Consider the following 21,532-nt stretch of genomic DNA (forward strand, 5'->3'; position numbering starts at 1 on the left):
TTGGGGTCTGTGCACCCTTATATTTCCTAGGTAACGGTTTCCTACCAGGCTCGGGCCTTTGGTTTGCTATAGGTTTGACTTCGTCCCCATTTATTCATTCAACAAATAGTGGTTGAACCACCAGAAGTTTGGGCCCCAGAATCAAGATGGGAATGGGGCATAAGGAGTGTCTGGACCCCATGACCCTCAACAGGACTGTCTCAGGCCAGCTCTGGATCTCTGATATCTTAACAGGACCAGCAGCAGAAAAGGCACCGGTTCCCCTGACTTGCTTATCACAGCCACATTTCTCTTCCTGTTCCCATTCTCTCCTTCCTCTGATCTTTTCACCATGTCCCCTCCCCAACCCACCCCCGTGCTTCCTGCTCACACCCGTCCACTAGAGGAACTCCTTCCCCTCCTGTCCAGCCAAGTCAGTCCAGCTCCCCCTGGAATCTAGCTCCCCAGGCCCCATCCCTCACTTCCCGGCCAGCATGGCAGCAGGAAGGGTAATCCTCTGTTCCCTGTGCCAGTGCCTCCTGCTGGCTCCCCTGCCTAGCAGTTTCTTCCCAACTCAGAGCCATCTTGATCCACCACCCCCTCCCAGAGTCAGCAGGCAGGCTGGGTTGACAAGTAATCCCACCCCCCTCCTCCCACTCCCCTGAGGCCCCTTCCCAAGTCCAGCCCCTCACCACCAGCACCCAGCGGCCCCCTCTAATTGGTTTAATTTATTCAGCCAAACAACATTTCGTTATGGCAGATAATGCCGCCTTCCCCGCCCCGCTGCCGTTCACCACCGCGCGGCACAAGGCTCCAGGTAGTTGACAATGAAATAAATTGAACTAAACGTTTTAGAGGGGGAAAAGTGATGAAATAGAACAATGGTCTAATTTACATGACATTCTCCATGAAGCTATTTTCACTGACGCAAATTATTTTGCTTCATTTCCTCCAATGCTCTCACTGCCACTTCGCTGGGGTGCTGCTGGTGGCTCCCTTTGCCTCCTGTCTCCTCCCTCCCCCTGTGTCTTTATTCTCTGAGTTTCATGCAGGCTCCTCTCCCTCTCTCTCTTTCTCTCTCTCCCTCTCTTATTCCGTCTGTGCTGCTTCTAATCCACTGCTGGTTCTCTCTTCCCGGCCTCACCTCCCTCCCCTAGAATGGCTCTCAACACCTCTGGCAAAGAGGGCAAGGGGGTGGAGGAGAGGCCGGCCTCGGCACTGAGCTCCCTGAGCTATCGGAAGCGGCTCACCCTGAAGGACTCCATCGGGGGCACCGGGGATGAGGACTCGCTCTTCACCACCCTGAGCGAGCGGGCAGCCTCCCCGGAGAGGCCACCCCGGAAGACCCGCATGGCCCCCAGGGAGGAGCCAGACGAGTGCGGCTCCATCGTCTCTGAGGCCCTGAGCCGCCCGGGCCGGGGGCTGGAGAAGCGGTGGGGCTCAGACTTTGACCGGGCCTCCACAGTCTCTGCTCCCACCAGCCGGGCCTCCTCGGCCACACGGCGTGGCTCCGGTGAGGATGGGGCCCGCTCCACCATGAGCTTCTCGCTCTCGGGCTCCCCCATCTCCCGGCGCAGCACCTCCCGGCTGGACACCCTGTCCAGGACCCTCAGTCCTTCCCTGAGTCGCGCCTCGGGCCGGGGCCGGGACAGCCCGGATTCCCGCCTGTCTCTGGGCCAGAGCTGCCTGGACACGTGGGACGACGGAGCTAGTGTGGCCTTGAGCGAGGCCCACTCCCAGTATAGCCATCCGTCACTGGCCCGCAGTCTTTCGGTGCCACCACGGCCTCGTGTCTCAGCCTCGGCCACAGATGAGCCCCTTGGCGCTGGCATCCGCCCCGTCAGCCGGCACTCCTACCTGGACCCTGACCTGGAGGCTGCCATCAACGAGGTCTTAAGCTTCAAACCCGGCCCGTTCCAGAGGAGCAGCCTGGAGCCCGACTCGGAGGAAGATGACCGGAAGAGCATCCAAAGCGTCCGCAGCGCCCAGCTGGACCTCCCAGCGCGGGCAGCCGGCATCCGCCGCTCGGCCTCCGCTGCCGACGTCTCCCGCTCCCGCAGCAGCCACAAGGGCCGGAGCCGGAGACGCAGCAGCTCCCACTCCGGCTCCAGCTCCGAGGACTCCTCGGAGCCCAGACGGCGGAAGAAGGGGCGCTCGCGCAAGGGCAAGAAGAAATCCAGATCGAGGAGAAAGAGAACGGAGACCGAGTCAGAGTCCTCGTCCAGCTCCAGCGGCTCTACAGTGTCAGGCCACAGCCGCTCGAGCGTGAAGAAGGGCCCTGCTGCCGAAGACGAGGAGGCTGCGGGCCGGCAGTCCCGGCAGTCCCGGAAGGAGGAGAAGAAGCGCAAGAAGGAGGTGGACAGCCTGATGATGCGGTACCTGTACCGGCCCGAGAGCGACTAGCGCGGCAGTAGGTGGCAGCTGGCGTGGGGCATGGAGTGTGCTGCTCGGTGTGAACTAACTTGCCCCCACCTCGCCCGCCCACACGGAGGCCTCTACTTCGCTCCTGCCGGGCACGCCTGGCCTCAGGGAGCCTTCTGGCTCCCACCTTGGAGAGTAGGGCCGGTTAGTCATCCTGAGCCCCGTGCCCCCCCAGACTGATCCTGCGGTGGACAGTCGCTCACACTTATTAAGTCCCTGCTGAGGGCCAGGGCCCCCCCTAGACACTCACCACGCTGTGTGCACCTAATCCTCGGGCTAACTCCATAACCAAGGCCGGACGAGCCCCACTTTACAGGAAAGAAAACCGAGGCTCAAGGAAGTGAAGTCACTTGCCACAGTCACAGGTCACACAGCTGGGAAGTGATGTTGCTGGGATCTGAATGGAGGCTATTCAATTTGCCCTTGACCACTCCTCCACACGGCCCAGGGCAGAGCACGGGGATGACAGGTTTGGTGCGCGTGCCTGGCAGCACTGATGCCCCAACAGGCTGGTCTCCGGAAAGGGCTCTCGCTTCCCTCCCGGGTGTGAGTTGGTGCGCTAGTGGCCGTCATCTATTTTGAGGCCTTCTGGCTCGGCTTTCCCCTGCCCTGCAAAGCCACCTTCCTCCCTGGCACACATCTCAAGCCTCAGAGTGCAAGGCTCCCCAGGGCCACAGCCCCCACAGTACCACCCCCTACATCACACCCCGAGGTGCCTGACTCCCTCCCCAGCCCTCCCACCTGAAGCCCACACATGGGCGGCACCTCAGCTCAGAGCATCTTAAAAAGTAATAATGAATAGAAATTAGCAGCTGCTGACTGACAGACCCCTCCTGGCTCTCCTGCCTCCCCCAGCCTTCTCTCTGTGGGAAGGGAGATCTAGCAGTTAGGCCCTTTATGCCCACACCCCCGTCTCAGAAGAAAGGCGCAAAGACTGACTCACTGGAATCCCATTGTTGCCAGTTTCCCTGGTGGGTGGTGACATTTGGATCACCCTGGTTATGTGAAGCTGTTTTCAGCATGGTACCTCCCAGGGCAAGCTTGCTGCTTCCCAGGAGATGTGACCCCAGAGTGCCGCCCCCTGGAGCATGGCCACTGCATGAACTAACACACCTGTCGCATGCCTGTGGGCCTCTCGTGCCATGGGCACCCGGGCAGGTACACTGATTGGGCAGAATCCTCTCCAAAGGGATCAATTACGTTTTAAGAAATGGACAGGTAGGAGTGAATGTTACCTGCAGCGATTTGGAGATGGGTGATGGGATGGGATTAGGGGGATGGTGTAGAGAGGGTAGAATTTAAACCCAGACCAGGCTCATGGCCGTCTCAGACTCCTCAGACCCTGAGCTGCTCTGAAACCAAGCCCCTGGGCTCAGCACGGGCTCTGTCGCTTCCCCCATGTGGTTGATGATTGCAGGGTGCTCTGGGAAGAGCAGGAAGCATCTGGGTTGCACTAGGGAGCTATTGTCAGAAAAGACAAGTCTACTGCCTCATCCTTCCCCTTGGCAGCCCTGCCGAGTGCCCTCCTCCCCCAGCACAGGAAGTCAGGTGGTAGGCCAGGCCCTTCTGGGTACTGCATCCCTGCCTGGAGAGGGAGAGAGGTGCAGGCCTAGCTGGGCATCGTACGCCACCCAGCCTCAGACCCAATGCTCTCAGCCTCAGTCCAATTTTTGATCCTATGACCAGCAAGAACAACAACAACAAAAAAGCCTGTTTCTTGCCCCAGCCACCTGCACTGTTCATCTTGTCCACCAGGAAAGCAGGAGTAGTCCCGAAACCCTACACACCACCACCCAAGAGGATCGGATTCACAGCAGGGAGAGTGGGCCCCAAGCCAGAAGCTAGCGGGCCAATACTGAGCCTGCCAGAGAAGGGCCAGGGAAGGGAGGGCCTGGCTGGGCTCAGTGTGAACTGGCTTTGGGTAGTTAAACTGCCAAGCATGGGGGCCAGGAGCAGAGCAGTGGCTTAGCTTCCCATCTGGCAAAGGGGACCAGCAAGAACTCCAAAGGCGAGCTCATCCACAGCAAAGGCAAGGGGAGGGGGCTGCCACCCTGGGCTCACCCAGCAGAAATTAGCTCATACACCAAATTGTTTGTGACAGCGTTGTGCAGGAGTCGCTGGCTTGTGGGGAGGAAAGCTTTTTGAACAATTTGGTTAAAATGTTCACATTGCCAGCACTGACTCTTGCCCTGGGGAGGGGGCAAGGTGCTGGCTGTTGACTCTACCGCTGTGGCTCCAGAGGCCACAAAGGAGCCTGGCTTGTAGCACACCTGTGGGCAGAGGAGCATGGCATTGGCTCCCCTCTCTGGCTACCTCTGCCGCTTGCCCAGCACTCAGATGGAGCCGTATCAGAACCTGGCTGTCATTTATCCAGGCATCTGTCTGCTTGGCAATCACAGGAATGTGGGAGTGGGGGCCTCAGCCCAACTCAGGAGAGGTGCGAGAATGGAAAAGAACTCCGATTGGCCCTACCCGGCAATGCCCTGTCGGCATCTGGGTGGCAGTCCTGGCATCTGCCTAGCCCCCTCCCTCCCTCCCCACCCCGCAAAATAACCCTACTGTTTTTCCACAAAGTCCTTTGCCCAACAGCAGACCTTCGCACTTGGGTGCCCAGAAATTCTGTCCAAAAATTGAAAATAAAACCAGACTCCCACTAATTTAGAATTCAAACAACCCAAAAGCTAAAATAACCCCAATTTTTTCTATGTTGCACAGTCATCATTGAGCTTTATAATTTTGTCCCTGAGACACCCTAGAGTCCTTAAGTGCCTTTGGCCCATCAAAGTAAGACTCATTTACGTTCAGTCTAGTTTGTATGAAATGTGTTTTGTGCTATTCTGATTCCTTTAAAAATGGTAATACATTCATGAGAAATAGGATAACTATTAACCAGACTGCCCCATTCCTGAACCATTCTGCATAATTGAACATGTATTCTATCAGGCTCTTCCTTCTCCCCGGGGAGACAGAGAGAGAGAGAGAGAGAGAGGCCTATCTTTACATACTCCCTGGGCTCTCACCCAGGAGGGCAGGGAACATTCAGGTTTGGTTGTGTTTTCTCTTCAGGTCATCTTATCTAGCAGCAGGGTGGAGTCAGCAAAAGGCTTTGAGGTCTAAGAGTCCAAGTTCAAATTTCCATACTGGCTATGTGACCTTGAGCCAGAATCTTTCTCTTTGAACCAGCTTCCTGGTGACATTTCATAGGGTTATCGTGAAGAGTAAGATGGGTGTCCAGAGTGCCCGGGACAGTGTTACACACAGGAAGTACTCCGTAGCCAAACCCTATCCTCCGAACACAGTAGGAAAAGCTAAGAATGTGGGTCTTGCAGAACACTGTTTCCTCCTCTTTCGGTTTGGGGATGAAAGAACTTCCAAGGGGCCAGTAAACAAGGTCCCCCATCAGATTCTTAAAGCAGAGTTGGGGGCAGAGGGATCACGGAATTCCTGTTTATCCTAGGGAAAGCTCTCTAGGATCGGGAGGCAGAGCTGTGTCCCTGGGAGCACACTGGGCAGGGACTCTGGGTGCAGGGCCCTGGGGGAGGGGGGGCGGGGGAAGAGGGGACACAGTCTGGGCTGCATTTTGTTCAGTGTTGAAGTTACAGTGCACTTGAACCAGTGAAGGCAGCGGAGGTGGGAGGGGCAAGGGCAGGCGGCTCTAAGGCTTTGGGAGAGAAGGAGAAAAGATAACTGCAGCAAGAGGTTTCTGTCCTTGCTCAATGCCATGAGCCTGCCCCATCCAGGGGATAATTATCCTTCCCATCCTGGTGAGAGGAAGCTGGAGGCCTGATGAAAACTCTGTAGGATTGGGTTATGGTACCAAGAAAGGGATGACTATGCCACCATGAAGCAGAATTCTAGCCAATCCCTACATCCTGAGCCTCCTTCCCTTGCAGTGAGTAGATGATGCCACGGTCAAGGGCAGAAATGCTCACAGGCCTTAGGAAAACAATGAAGAGGAAGGATTAAGGTCTGGGAGTAGCCAGTGGGGAAAGACCCTCCCTCTCAGAAGGTATCATGGTTAGGGGTGAGGTTACCGACCCGCAGTCTCCAAGTCAGTGTGATCTGTGGACCACCAGCATCAGAGTTTTCTGGAAGAACTGAAAATGCAGAATTCCTCGGTTCCACCCAAAAGCTAACAAATCAGAATTTCTCGAGGGGAAGGACACAGGAGTCTGTTGCCGATTCTTAGGTTGAGACCTACAGCTCTACGGCATTACTTTCCAGGGAATTTCAGAGGTTTTTGGAATCAAGACAATGCTCTCCTTTCTCTCACTACTCTGCGTATCTTCCGGGGAAGTGAGGGATTGGAGTCACCTCTCAATTTGTGGCTTTTGAGGAATGCTGTGATGGGGTTGTGAGAGCCTCCCCAGACCCAAGGGCTTTGGTGCTGAAGGTTTAAGAGCATTGTTCCATCATGACCTTGCTCCTCTCTCCTCGCAGCCCTACCAGCTACTGGAAGTCCCTTGCCCCTGACCGGTCAGATGATGAGCACGAACCTTTGGACAGCACCTCCAGGCCACGATACTCCCATAACTATCTGAGTGACAGCGACACAGAGGCCAGACCGACAGAGACCAACGCATAGCCCAGGGGAGTGGTCTGTACCTCTTGTACCCCCCGGGCCTCTGCTGCCATGGCGCCTCTCCCAGGGAGTGGCAGGGCACAGGTCTCCCCCACCAGACTGCTGATCCGCATGGGAAACATCCTCCCCCCCCAGGTCTGGGGGGCTTTCCACGCTGCGGGTGCCTGACATCTCCATATGGACGAGGTGGGGGGGTGGGCAGAGCAGAGAGGAGTTCCTGAAAAGAGAACTTTTTGCTCCTTCTGCCTCCAAAATGCCACACTCTGTGGGCAGTGGCAGGTGGCTTTGGCACGGCATGGAGCCAGCAAGCTGACCTCCATCTCAGCCCCCTGCTCAGGGACGGTGGACACATTGCCTGCTGGGACACTCTAGGTTGCTGGGTCCACGGGGAGGAGTCGGGGGCAGGAACAGCCATTCCTCCCTATTGCCCCCGCTTCCCACAGCCCCCTGCTTGGGGTGAGGGCTTTCTCTTCTCAGTGCCTGCTGTCTTTTTACTTTTAATTTAAATACCCAACCTCTCCATCACAGCTGCATCCCTGAGAGTGGGAGGGGGCCGTGATGGCAGCTGGAGTTTGCAGGAATGACTAGGGGAATCTCATCTCCATCTTCGCTTCTCCGAGAGCGGTCCTTTCTCTGTGCAGCTGGAGAGACCGGTGAACGGAGCAGGAGCCGGATTCTTCGGTCAGCCTGGGGAGGGGCTCTCAGGTGCTTCTGGGTATGGGTTGAGCCAGCCTGCACGGACAGGGGTGCCTCGGTACCATCCGGCACTTTCATGCCCCACCCCCTCTGTCTCATCAGTGTGTTAAGTGCAATGACCTATTTAAGACTAAACCCATTCCACCCACACCAGGTCAGGCCTATCCGAGCGCTGCTTCCCTGCCGCTCTGTCATAGTTGCCTGGACCATAGGCCCAGCTGGAGAGGGAAGGCCACGGGTGGAGGGCTTGTGATCAGAAAAACTGAAGATGGGGGTTTGGGTCAGTAATGATGTGTATTAGACACAAGCCTCCACCCGTGTCCTAAGCCGGAGCCATTTTTCTTCTTCCAGTTGTCTTGTCCCCACACACTTACCCTAGACATGACCACATGTGGCCCGACAGTCCCATCCCCCACTCTAAAGGTCATCCCGCCAATGCCACCAGACTTGGGGGCCCAAGGGCAGTGCCTGGTGCCGCTCCCATCTGCTGTCCCACCCCCACCCCCCTCCTGCAATTGGTTTGTACTCATTGGGCTGTGCTCTCTCTTCCCCATTTACCTGATGTATGGAAATAAATGTCCTTTTCCTCCTGGCTCTGCCAATTTTCCTGCCTGTTCCTTCAGGCTCAGGTAAAGTCCTGGGTTGTCCCTGGGGAACAGAGAATTCTGGTGGGGACCGGAGGAAGCGCCCGGGTCACTGGTCTACTCCCACACCAGACCAGTACCACTCAGAGCTTTTTGGAAGGTCATTTGGGGCAGGCAAAGCTAGTAGGATGAGAATTGGTCCAGAAAGACAAACATCCCTTTTAAGAGCCTGCAAACTGTAATCAGGTGAGCCATCCTTGCCGCATCCTCTCCTAGTCTCCGCTCAGAAATGTTGAGATCTCTCTGATTATTAAATCTCACCAGTTACAGAAAACTTTTTGTTTGTTTGAGGGATGTAAGTTCTTCTTACTAGAAAAAAGTTTTAGGTTTAATTTTAGTCATTCCAAATAAGACTTTCTGACCAAACATGGCAGAACTCCCTCTGGCCCCCAGCCCCATTGGCCACAGGGCATCTTGAGTAGGCTGAGAGTTCTGGCTTCTCTTCCTTGTTCAGTCTCTGCCTTCATGCCTCCATTTACGCTTGGTCTGCTCACTGACAGCTAAGAGACAGCTCTTGCAAAAGGGCAAAAAACAAATGACTCCTCCTACTCCTCTACCTTCTGTAATGTGACCAGTTATAATCCCTGCACACATAAAGTTTCTTTTATAACTGGTCAATCAGGCTCCTCTGGTTTGTACAGGAAGGCAGAAAAGGGTATGAGACAGTCCTAACACCAAAGCTCTGGTGATGTCAGCCACCCAGAAAGGGTCAAGAAAGAGAAGGAGGGTGTGAGCCAGGGCCAACAACCTAAACCACAAGACTCAATCCAGGGTCGGCATAATGAGTGTGTGAGTGAGTGTGGGTTTCAGAGGAGGTTTGGCTTACTCCTTTGTGCTCTAAGTCACAGAATAAACAAAATTATGCTTTCAAAAAAAAACAAAAAAAAAAAGAGAAGGAGGGAGGAAAGTCCCCCAAAATGACTGGGAGAGGAGTATAAAATGGATCCATCTTGAATGAAAGAGTCTTCCTCTCTCCACTGCTTCCCCTTCCCTGATTGAGTAGAGAAGATAGTAAAAGTAAAGTTCCTTTTTTTTTTTTTTTAAACTGTTGTCTCCTCATATTCATCTTTTACTCGTGCTTTCAAATAGGTGGGTGCATTTTCTGTTTCTCCCAGGAGCTACTGTGACCCCAACCCTCCCATCTGCAGACAAGATTCCAACTCTGTTGATCCACACTGTCTTGGGCCTTTGGTTAACCAGAAAGACCATCATCAGTATATACTGATGCCAACAGTAGTCTGGGGCAGGGGGCTTTGCTCAAGTCTGAAATCTTATATTATTCATTGATTCATTCACTCAACAGATATTTCATAACTGCCTGCTGTGACCTAGGCCCTATTCTAAGTACTGGGGATCGATGAGTTTCCTTCCTTCTTAAAGTAGATTTTCTAGTGGAGAAGACAGACATACAAAATAGGTACCTACTAATATGTATGTGCAAGTTTTGCGTGAATAGAAAGATGTAATTCATAATGTTTGTTGTCTAGGGGCTCATGGATTAGGGCAGACCCACATGGAAATAATTACATGAGACCTAACAGAAGGAGAAAAAAGTTGCTTTGCACATATTATGGGGGGAGCCTGGGAGAGGAGTTTCAGGTGGAGGAGGATGGGAAAGCTTCTAAAAGCTGGTATTTTGAGCTGGGGCTTAAAGAAAGGCTTGTACTTCCACAGGTGTACTGGAAAAAAAGAGTTTAAGCAAAGGCCCTGAGGCAGGGAAAGATGGGCGGTGGTAGGGATCTCCACAGGTTGCCTAAGGAAGCCTGACACAGCCTCTCATGACCAACACTTCAAGTTGCAGCAAAGCCCCTTGTCCCAGGGTGCTAGACTCCAGGCTGGGACCAAGGCCATGCCCTCAACACCAACTTGCCAGAGAAGTCTGGGAGCAGGGGGCCATCAAAGCCCAACTTCCTTTTGGGTGTGCCTTCAGAGCTCTATAAGCTCCCCTGTACACTCATGCCAACTCTGGCTCCTAAGATATAAAGGATTCTCGCAAAACAGGCAGTAGATCTATGCCTGTACCAGGCTCAAAGGTGCCTCGACATTTTCTCCTCTCCAATTTTCAGACCCTCAGGACTGCTCTGACTCCTGGATGAAAGGTGAGGACCAAAGCCCAGCGAGGCTCCCCGTGGTACCCGGTCAATGCCCAGAGATGATAGCAGCCCACAGTGACTCCTGAACTACCTCCTTTTGTTCTGTGTCCCCTTGGCAGATTATCCTAGTTGTCCCCCCCTTGCCCCACCCCCAAGCCTGGTGGCACAGACACTTAGCGATTTGCTCCTTAATTGTCCCCCAGCTAGGCTGCGCAGATGCCGCTCTTTAATCTCTCCTGATAAATGAATCACGCCGCTCCTTTAATCATATGTTCATATCCAAGCCAATTTGAATCAATTTGGCGGTGAGCGTGTTGCAAGAGATGCCATGACTGCTGCTCTCCCCTCCGGGCCCCAGAGCCAGCCCGTCTGCTGTCCTCATCCTCCACGAAGAGCCCAGGAGGCCCATGGGGGGAAAGGATCTCCTACCTGAATGGTGGGGACTTTTCAAAGTCAATCATGCATTCCTGTCCTCCACGCTGGGCCCTGTGGGACTAGAGGGAGCCGGGTTCCTAAGGGCTCCCACGTGGGAGAGAGGGGTCTGAATCCACAGCCTGCCTTCCTTGTCACTGAACAAAGGGCCCCACTGTCATCCTTGGGAGAAAGTGCTGCCTTAAATCTAACCATCATCCTTCTGTTCCCCTTTCATTTCCTCTGAGCTGGTTCTCAGGGAGGCTGAAACTCTAACTCACCTTCTACATAGCAACACATTCCAGACCAGCCTATGGTTATTTGTCCTTGCCTGCTGCTGCTTCTGGCTGCTACCCCAGCGATGGGAGTCTGTCTGTCTGGGGTTGGTTCCTGTCCAGCAGACCAGAGAAACCTCCGCGACCTCTTCGCGTCCTCTAGGTCCCACCCCGCAAGCTCTGCCAGTTCGGGAAGGCGCCCTCCCATTCGCTGGGAGCCGTGTATTAGCATATTCATATGACATTTGCATGACCGGGACCCCGCCCCCGCCTGAAGGGTCTTCCGGCACCTCCGCACCTCCGGGAGGCCAAGGCCAGGAAGCCGCTGCCCTCCTCCAAATGTTCTTAGAGCAGTTGACTGGGGCCGAGCCCATCGGCCTTGCCCTTCAAGGATTCCCTCTGCGTGAGGACCCGTCTCCTCCCTCAGCCCGACGTACTGTTTTCCCGCCTCTTTGAGGGCTCTTGGAGGTCCTTGGCAGAAGCTGGGAATGAAGGGTGCCCTTTACCCGCGTCATTGTGAAACAGGTATGAGAAGGATGACAAAATAAACAATAATTCCCATTTTGCTGAGCACCTACTTATTATGTTCCCATTTGCTGAGCATTTACTATGTCTTCTAAACTGTGTCATAACCATGCAGTGTCCTCTCCTTGAGGCTCAAAGAGGGGATGTGTGTCCTAACAGCTTGGTTCCAGCAAAGGGCCAGGTATCTCCCAGCTCCTCTGGCCTTGTCAGGGGAAAAAGGGAGACGGGAGAGTCCCAGGAATAATTGTCATGTTCCTCATCTTTAATCGCTGTGTGCCTGGTATTCAGCAAAGCTTGGCCTAAGTAAGGAAACACTTCTTGGCATTTTGGGGGGAAATGTCAACCTTACATTTCTGTTGCTCCTTACAATTTTCAGAGCACCCTCCATACATTATCACATTCAGTGCTTCATGCATATGGTGCCAACAATATGAGTAACAGCTCCACATGGCCCGGAATGCATAGATTAAGCTATATTTCCCTCAGTCTAATTTCATTACAGCATAATGGAAAAATCCAGACCGTTCTCTGGGATTGGATCTAGGAGGAGTAATTTCCAGACCAATAGTCATTTTGGAGTTAACAAGGATGCTAGATTTGTTTAGAAGGAATTTCACAGAGAAATTGAGTCTTTTGTAGTGTAAACCCCAGTGATGGGTCATATACATGAGGGAGATTCCAAAAGGGATGTGTGCTTTACAATTGAAGTCAGTGACATAAATCTCCCAGTGGAATACTTAAATGTGCAGATAGAATATGCTTTAGATATCAAAAGTCAGCAATGACAGTTTTACAAAAAAAAAAACAAAAAAAAAAAAACACCTTAAAAAGGATATTAAGGTTCAACACCATCCAGACAAATTCTATTTGAGGTGGCTTAAGAGTCAAAGAGTTTCCACATTTTAATAAATTTTTATATGTTTTGTGCCACATCTATGATCTGACTAGATTAGGAAAAGAAGCAAATGGATTTCGGGAAAAGAGGACGCTAGGGAATTTGAAAGCAGAGAATCAAAAAAGGAGTTTAAAAACGCACACACACACACATTCTGGTATGAGAAGATGCGGCCAATAGCCTTGGAAACATTATGTCTCTGAAAGACAGATCAATGACTGGTAATCAGGCAAATGCAAAATTGTATGCAGGGAAATAGGCCTTATGGCTCATATTTAGTCCTGGGGACAGACAGGTGGCAGTGGCAGGTTGGCAACCTTTTCTTGAGGGCTGCTTCCATCCCCCGTAGGAGTACTATCCTCGGGAGAGCAAGGAAGAGTTACCCCAGGGAGTGGCACTGCCCTGGAAGTTTCTAGAAGCACAGAACTTGCGGCCAGCCTCTGAAAGCCCTAGAGCGCCTCTGTGGAAGCTGCTGTTTTTGGTAGGCCACATACTGAGCCAACAGGGCAAGACTGAATAACAGAAAATGAATTTCTGCTCCCAGGAACTGGCAAAATAAGACTAGAGAACCAACTAGAAAGTGAGGCGGTCTTACAACTCTATGAATGGGTTCTTAAGAGGACATGTGCCTATGACAAAAGTACACGTGAAAACACAGATAAATAGATAAACCCCAGAAGGCGCCTTAAAAATTAGAAATAGGCTGGGCGCCTGGATGACTCGGTTGGTTGAGCATCTGCCTTCCACTCAGGTCATGATCCTGGGGGGCCTGAGTTCAAGTCCCACAGAGGGCTCTCTGCTGGAGGAGGAGGACTGTTTCTCCCTCTGCCCCTTCCCCCTGCTCCTGCACGTTCTCTCTCTCAAATAAATAAGTAAAATCTTTTTAAAAATTAGAATAAGTTTATTTGAGGATGTGGGTTATAGATGAAGTATCTCTACTTACAAAGTTTTCAGATCATTTTTCTTAAGTCCCTACAGATGTATGTCTGTGCCAAACACCAAAGAAAGCCCTAAATTGTCATATTAGTGTGATTTTAAAGAGTAGCTTCTTTCCCGGCATTTCTCAGATAGAAATAGTAGCCGATGGTTGGGGGTGGGGGGAATAAATGTGGCAAAGCTTCTTAGAAACCGCTTAGATCCCTTGCTCCGGGAAAGCCGTTTTCCAAGCAGCAGGCATCTCTTGGCACGGCTCAGAGTAGAAGCTGGAAGAGGAGCAGATTGGAAGGTGGAACCTGAACAGGGTATTTAGGGGAGAGGAAGCGGGGGGAGCATCTAGACGGTTCCCCTCCCTGTGCAGCCTGGAGCGCAGCAGGTGACAAGTTTAGGCAAGGAGACTCACGCCCGCTTGTGGGTGAAGGGACTGGGGCAGTGGGGTGAGGAGAAGCCAGGAGTCCAGAGGTCATTTAGGATATGTGCGTCACGGTTGTATACCTTTTTTTTTTTTTTTTTTTAAGATCTCTGCGGGTGGACATGGTTCAGTGGCCGGATATTGTGCCCGGCGGATGGATTTGTGCTTCTCAGACCTGACTCCATCTAAGAAGATTTAGGCCCTGAAGGAAAAACTATTTTTGCTCTTTCAGAAAGTCAAGTGACTAGTGAGTTCTCTGAGAAAATGAGAAGGTAGAGGTATGAGAAAGGGCATGGCAGAAGATCCAGGAGGAGTTAGTCCCCTGGGATGGGGGGTGGGGGACACATGCGTTTCCTCTCCCTCCCTGCCCCCACTCCTTGCTCCCCAGTAGAAATCAGCTACAAATCTCAGCTTGTTGGGAACAGATGGCCTTGGCTGACGAATAAGCCACCGCAGGCTGCTCCACCTGTTCTCAGGCTGGAATAATCAGCTCGAGACAAACATCGGCGCTGAAATAACTCATGGCAGCGGGTGATGCGCGGGCACAGATTCCAAAAATCTTTTAAATAGACCCCCTCCACGTCTCCCCCCTCCCCAGCCCCTGGAGGCCATCAGGGAAAGGTAATGGAGCAGAGAAGACAGATCGAACACCCCCCTAAAGCCAGCCTGATGCTGAACCGGTGGTGCCGCTGGGTGGAGGTGGGGGTGGGGACCTGGGCAGGGCTGAGTTCTGCGTGGGAGGGGTATGGGGGTGGGGTGGGGGGGCCTCATTCACCTGCGCTGGGCAGTAAGTTACCTCGGAAGAGCACGTGGAGAACGTCCAAATGGTGGGTCCATGTCAGGGATAGTAGAGAACTGAAAATTTGGGATTCATTTGAATTGTTCATTAAAGGAGTGATGTGCAAATGAGACCGAGCTACAGCGACTCTCTCAGCAGCTCCGACAGCTCTGCCAGCAGCCCTTGAGAGTGGGTGCCTGGGTGCCCAGTCTTCTGTGGGTTTGTGTTGCCTCCCCTCACCTCCTTGATGAAGTCAGCTGGACTAATGTTCCCTGGCAGAGGCAGATGAGCCCGTCGGGGGAGTGACAGTGCAGGGAAGCAGTGGTGACTGCGGTTGGGGAAGGGGGGTGCCCTGGGAGATGCAGGTCCAGCTCCTGTGGAGTCAATCAAGAGAAGGCGGGAACTGAGATTGGAGTGAAGCTGACTTCTTGCTCCGGTGCCTCGGGCAGGTGGCTCCCCTTGGTGCAGCAGCCAATCCCACGAACCCACTCCCACCCCCACCCAGTCACTCCCCACCCCCGCACCTTGGGGCACAGAGCATGGAAATTCAGAAGCTGGGCTGGCTGGAGAACAAGCCTGAGAGCCCTTGCGCACCCCCCATCCCCAACTTCATCCCTAACTGCCAGGTACTATTTCCCCCAAGTGGTTTCTGCTGCTCTGCCTGTGGCCAGGACCCTCACCTATCATTTAGGGCCCAGTTGTGCTCACAGAGGTGTCATGGTGTCCTCTTTCCTGCTGAATGCTTGGCTGGGGGTTTCTTACCCTGGCGCATATAGAAAACACTCAGGACGGGGCGTCTGGGTGGCTCAGTCCGTGAAGCCTCAGACTCTTGATTTCTGCCCAAATCATGATCTCAGGGTGGAGAGACAGAGCCCCATATTGGGCTCTGCACGGAGCATGGCACCTTCTTAAGATTCTCTCTCTCCCTCTGCCCCCTCCCCCACTCTGCTCAGACTCTCTCTTCCTCATTCTTTCTCTAAAAGAGAAAGGAAGGGAGGGAGGGAAGGAGGGAGACAGGCTCAAGGAGCTCCCTTTATTATGTTTTGTACACAAGTAAAAAGAAGAATATAATGAACTTCTTTGTGTATCAAGCAGTTTCAACAGTTATCAACATTGAGCAAATCTTGTTTCATCTACCCCCCCACACCCACTTTCCCTTTCCCTTCACTGGGTTATTTTGAAGTAGATTCCAGGTAGGCTATCACTTCATTAGGAAATACTTTAGTGTCTATCCCTCAAAGAAAAGAAAATTACTCTAGGGATGCCTGGGTGGCTCAGTCGGTCAGGCGGCCAGCTCTTGATTTGGGCTCCGGTGGTGATCTCAGAGTCCTGGGATGGAGCCCAACATCTGCTTTGTGCTCAGTGAGGAGTCTGCTTGAGGACTTTCCTTCTCCCTCTCTGCCCCTTCCCTGGCTCACACTTTCTCTTTCCTTAAATAAATAAATTAATTTTTAAAAAAGACTTTAAAAAATGTAATCACAATACTCTTATCATACCTAAATAAATTATCAATAACTTCCTAATACCAAATAGTCAATGTTTAGATTTCTGATTTTATTTTACGTATTAATAATTATTCATCTTTTGGGCGCCTGGGTGGCTCAGTGGGTTAAGCCACTGCCTTCGGCTCAGGTCATGATCTCAGGGTCCTGGGATCAAGTCCTGCATCAGGCTCTCTGCTCAGCAGGGAGCCTGCTTCCTCCTCTCTCTCTCTACCTGCCTCTCTGCCTACTTGTGATCTCTCTCTGTCAAATAAATAAATAAAATCTTAAAAAAAAAATTATACATCTTTTAGTATATAATAATTATATGTGTGTGCGTGTGTGTACGTGTGTATATAACTTTAAAAGTATGTCCAGGGGCGCCTGGCTTGCTCAGTGGGTTAAAGCCTCTGCCTTCGGCTCAGGTCATGATTCCAGGATCCTGAGTTTGAGCCCCACGTTGGGCTCTCTGCTCTGTGGGGAGCCTGCTTCCTCCTCTCTCTCTCTCTGTCTGCCTCTCTGCCTACTTGTGACCTCTTTCTGTCAAATAAATAAATAAAAATCTAAAAAAACATTGTTAAAAAAATAATAAAATTAAAATATGTCCAAATTAGGATCCAAACAACACTGAGGAGCTTTTAAAAAAAATACTGTGCTTAAGGGCCTTCTTACTCAGGGATTCCAATTTAGTTGGTCTTGAGTGGGTCCCAAGCATCATATTTCTTTGCTCCCTGACTAGTGTTACTGTGCAGCCAGGGTTGAGAAATGCTCTACCTTTCCCCCCATTCATTTCCTACCAACTCCTCCTTGTCTCGGCTTTTAATACCTCAGCCTGCCTCTAGCCGGTCCCCGGGGCAGGTCCCAGGGCATGTAACACTCCCATGCCTACCCAGAGGCGTGGAGGGCTGCCCACCTTCTCCAGCCTTCACCTTCAGAGGGGGTCGAACTCTCTGTGGGCACAGGCCTTCTTTTCCCTGACAAATTCAAGTATCATGTATGCCTGTCCCTTCTTTGTCTTCCCTTAGTATGCCTGGTGCCGGTTCTTACCTTGCAAGCGTAGTAGATTTGGGGGGGGGGTTAAAATAGCAAAATTCCTGCCTCAGGAAAAGTGAGAACTTCCCTGGGGGCTGTACTCATTTGGCTGCTCCTGTGGAACTGAGCAAGGGGCATGTCAGGGACTTGGCAGCAGATGCGAGGGAAACCGGGGATTGAATGGAACTGGAACCCAGCACACATTTCAGGGCATCTAAGAAACTTCTTCCGGAAGATGTCAGCCCCAGGAGCCTTTTAGAGAATTACGCCCGGGTCCCTAGCTCACAGCTATCTGCCTGCCTTCCTGTGGCTGCTGCTTCTGTTCTTCCCCTACCCTTCCACTCCGCCTGCCTTTTGGACTCATTCCTCCCTCCTGTGTCCCCCACTCCATGCCTCACTGAATGTTGGTGAAACAAATCTAGTCTAAAATAATGAGCAATCAACTACCCTGATGCTTGGGGCAGGCTGGGCAGGGGCTGGGGGGAAGGGGTAGGGAGCTGAATCATTTATAAAGCTTAATAAAGATGCAGATGAGCATGCCGACTTGGAGCCCCAGAGCTGGGCTTATTCATTATTCAAAGTTATGCAAATGCCACTGGGTCCTGCCCATTACAATCCTGCCCCTGGTCTCTGCATTTCTCCGTGCTTGACAGATCCAGCCCACCTTGTGCCTCCCCTTCGCCCCACCCTCACTGCCACCCCCAGATGCTTACATTTGCCCCGCCATTGGCCCGGATCCAGAAACCCATTTCAGACCCTACCTCAAGGGTTCTAAAAATCCCAGATCTCTCCAGCCAGAAGTCTTCCCGAGGTTTATGGGGAGGCTCTGGCCTACAGGAAAGCCTCCACAAGCCCAGATGGAAGGGCTTCTCGATGTTAAAAGATTTCCAAGGAAAGAGCTCTGTAAGAATGCTTAGGTACCTGTGTTAGTGTCTCACTAATCTACTTAGTGGCAGAGATTCTCTGCGGTCTAACCCAGATCCCTCTTGTTGCCCTGGAAGCCCACCATTGAAAGACAGTATCTCATAAGCAAATTATCTTTTTTTTTTTTTTAAGATTTTTTTTTTTTTTTTAATTTTACAGACAGAGATCACAAGTAGGCAGAGAGGCAGGCAGAGAGAGAAGGGGGGAAGCAGGCTCCCCGCCGAGCAGAAAGCCCGATGTGGGGCTCAATCCCAGGACCCCGGGATCATGACCCAAGCCGAAGGCAGAGGCTTTAACCCACTGAGCCACCCAGGCGCCCCACAAATTCTCTTTCATCACCTTTCTGGGAAGTAAAAGTCAAGTATCAAGTCACCCTAGCTTACAGTCTCCAGACTAACTCATCCTTGTTGCTTCCTGTTACCTTTTTAGACAGTTGAACCACCTCCTTGCAAGTCATGCTCACACTCCTTAACCTCTTAAGCCCGTCCCAGGATACCAGACTCCCGCAAGTACTCAAACACTACCTACACGTTACCCCCTCTTTTCAGAGCCATAATTACTGACTTGTGCTCCTCAGCCGCCTAGGTCTTAGGACTCCGATTCTTTCCTCTGACTCTGGCCCCTCTGAGCCAGTCTTTCCCTTTCCCCATATCCCTCTCTAGCTTTTCAGTTTGGTGAAGCTGAGAGATGAAGAATTGGGTCAGAGTCTCAATGGCATCGATTGCTTCTGCTTTCCCTTCTTTCTGGACTGGCTTTCTTCCCTCCCCACCCCCCAACCTATTTTTAGCCTGCCTCTGTTTTCCTTAGTCTGGTTGGCAACCATGCCGGCCTCTTTCCCTTCTCTGCCCTTATCTCTCCCCTGCAGTCTGTGCAGACCCTAGCTGCCCTTCCAGAGGTCTCTCATTGCCCACCCGATGCGCTGTGATTTTCCTCCATCTTGAAGATATGTAGGGTCTGCCTGAAAGGGGGTGCCTGGCCACAGGGGGGAGGGCAGGAGGGAAGCAGGGAGATAATGTTGGTGGGTCTGTTTTAGCAAATGCTTTAGTGGTTCTAAAACCCTCTAGTTGTCTCCCCACCCCCACCCCTGCCTTCTTCAATGGCATTTCCTCTCCTCTATCCCTACATCTCCTCTTTGCCTCTAGGACCCCACCCCAGCATCAATAAGAAATGCTCTTGGCCATCCAGACCAGTTTCCTCTGGCTTTGGGGACGGGCAGCCTCCCTGGAGGTCCTCACCTGCCTTCTTGGCCTGCATATTACCAGTTTACTTCTCCAGTTCCTTTTTGTCTCCACTCCTCGCCCTGACCTCATCGCTCCCATACACACACACATCCCTTCCCACCCCCACCCGCCCCTGCCGCACCCCTCCCTGGCATTCGGGTTTCTAGGACACACCAGTTTGGGCAGGGCTTGTGTCAGCATCCCCCACTTGTCCTTTCTCAGCCTCTTCTAGACATTGGTCCCCTCCTTTACTGTCACCAGCAAGCTGAATAAGACTGGATATTTTGGAAGGGGAGCTGCAGCTGGCTGGGGGAGGAGGGCCATACTGGGAGAAGCAGAGGCAGAGGGAACTACGGGCAGGAAGTCGTTGAAAGAGAAGGAGAGGTTCCCAACACCCTTTCTCCCCAATTTTGCCAGCCTGAAAGATGGCACGTTCCTCCAATGATCTCTGTACCCCATTTTTCTCTCTCTTGGTAATAACACAATACCTCGCTTTACAGCTGACCACATTCTCCTACACATATCCCGATCTCCTCGTGGTGTGCTCCCTCTCTTCCAGGGGTTGGTCCAATGCCCATCCCCACTGAGTGTCCCCCCCAAAGAGGCCTATCACCCCATCACCCCGATCACCACTGTGGCAGAGGGCACCCCTCCCCCAGCATCCTCTGCCTTCCCTGCCCTGTTCTTTTTCCCAACACACTTGTCACCTTCCACATTAGGATATCATTTATTCATACATATTGTTTATATGTCTTCTCACTGGACTGGGTGAACACCACAAGAGCAAAATTTTGTTCACAGGTACATCCACAATGCTCAGTACAGTCCCCACCACATTGTGGAATTTCAGTAAATATTTGTAGATGGGATAAATGATCTCATTCGATCCCCACACACTCTTGTAAAGTTAGTCCGTATTATTATTATTTTTTAAAGATTTTATTTATTTATTTGACAAAGAGAGATCACAGTAGACAGAGAGGCAGGCAGAGAGAGAGAGAGGGAAGCAGGCTCCCTGCTGAGCAGGGAGCCCAATGCAGGACTCGATCCCAGGACCCTGAGATCTTGACCTGAGCCGAAGGCAGCGGCTTAACCCACTGAGCCACCCAGGTGCCCCAAGTTAGTCCGTATTAATATTCCCATTTTCTTAATGGGAATACAAAACATGAAATGTATCATTTTAATCATTTTTAAGTGTAACAGTTCCATAGCATTAAGTACACTCTCTCTCTCTCTCTTTTAAAGATTTATTTATTTATTATTGGGGCAGTGTGCAGAAGGCAGAGGAGAGAGAGTCTTTTTTTTTTTTTTAAATATTTTATTTATTATTTATTTGGCACAGAGAGAGAGAGATCACAAGTAGGCAGAGAGTCAGGCAGAGGGAGAGGAGGAAGCAGGCTCCCTTTTGAGCAGAGAGCCCCATGCAGGGCTGGATCCCAGGACCCAGGGACCATGGCCTGAGCTGAAGGCAGAGGCTTAACCCACTGAACCACCCAGGCACCCCAAGGGAGAGAGAGAGGTGTTTTTTTTGTTTTTTTTTTAAGATTTTATTTATTTATTTGACAGATAGCAAGTAGGCAGAGAGGCAGGCAGAGAGAGAGGAGGAAGCGCTCTCCGCGGAGCAGAGAGCCAGAGAGCCCAATGCGGGGCTCGATCTCAGGACCCTGGGATCATGACCTGAGCCGAAGGCAGAGGCTCAATCCAGTGAGCCACCCAGGCACCCCAGGGAGAGAGAGTCTTAAGCAGACTCCCCGCTGGACATGAGCCAGACTCCAGAGATAATCTCATGACCCTGAGATCACAACCTGAGCCGAAACTGAGTCAGACGCCTAACTGACTCGACCATCCGGGCACCCCTAAGTACCCTCCCTTATGTAGTAAGTACCCTCAAACCACATTTGCAATGTGATTAAAACATGGTTTTGTGGGCACCTGGGTGGCTCAGTCGGTTAAGCCGCTGCCTTCGGCTCAGGTCATGATCTCAGGGTCCTGGGATCGAGTCCCGCATCGGGCTCTCTGCTCAGCAGGGAGCCTGCTTCCTCCTCTGTCTCTCTCTCTCTGCCTGCCTCATGCCTACTTGTGATCTCTCTCTGTCAAATAAATAAATAAAATCTTTAAATTAAAAAAAAAAAAAAAACCCATGGTTTTGTGGGAGGCTCCTGGGTGGCTCAGTGATTAACGGCTCAGGTCATGATCCCAGGATCCTGGAATGGAGCCCCACATCAGAC

At 52.0% G+C, this 21,532-nt stretch overlaps 1 protein-coding gene across 13 annotated transcripts in view; it reads left to right on the forward strand.

Annotated features, from left to right (window-relative positions):
- Positions 1–7,561, forward strand: part of MYO18A (myosin XVIIIA) — a 94,802-nt gene extending 87,241 nt beyond the window's left edge. For all 13 annotated transcript variants that reach the window (XM_044248256.1, XM_044248264.1, XM_044248260.1 and 10 more), the window contains one exon: positions 6,841–7,561. In XM_044248256.1, the coding sequence (XP_044104191.1) occupies positions 6,841–6,985 (145 nt within the window). In that variant the 3' untranslated portion in view covers positions 6,986–7,561. The remainder of the gene's footprint in view (positions 1–6,840) is intronic.
- The last annotated feature ends 13,971 nt before the right edge of the window (positions 7,562–21,532 follow it).

Source organism: Neovison vison, chromosome 5 (genome assembly GCF_020171115.1).
Source record: "Neovison vison isolate M4711 chromosome 5, ASM_NN_V1, whole genome shotgun sequence".
In the NCBI taxonomy this organism is placed as follows: domain Eukaryota; kingdom Metazoa; phylum Chordata; class Mammalia; order Carnivora; family Mustelidae; genus Neogale; species Neogale vison.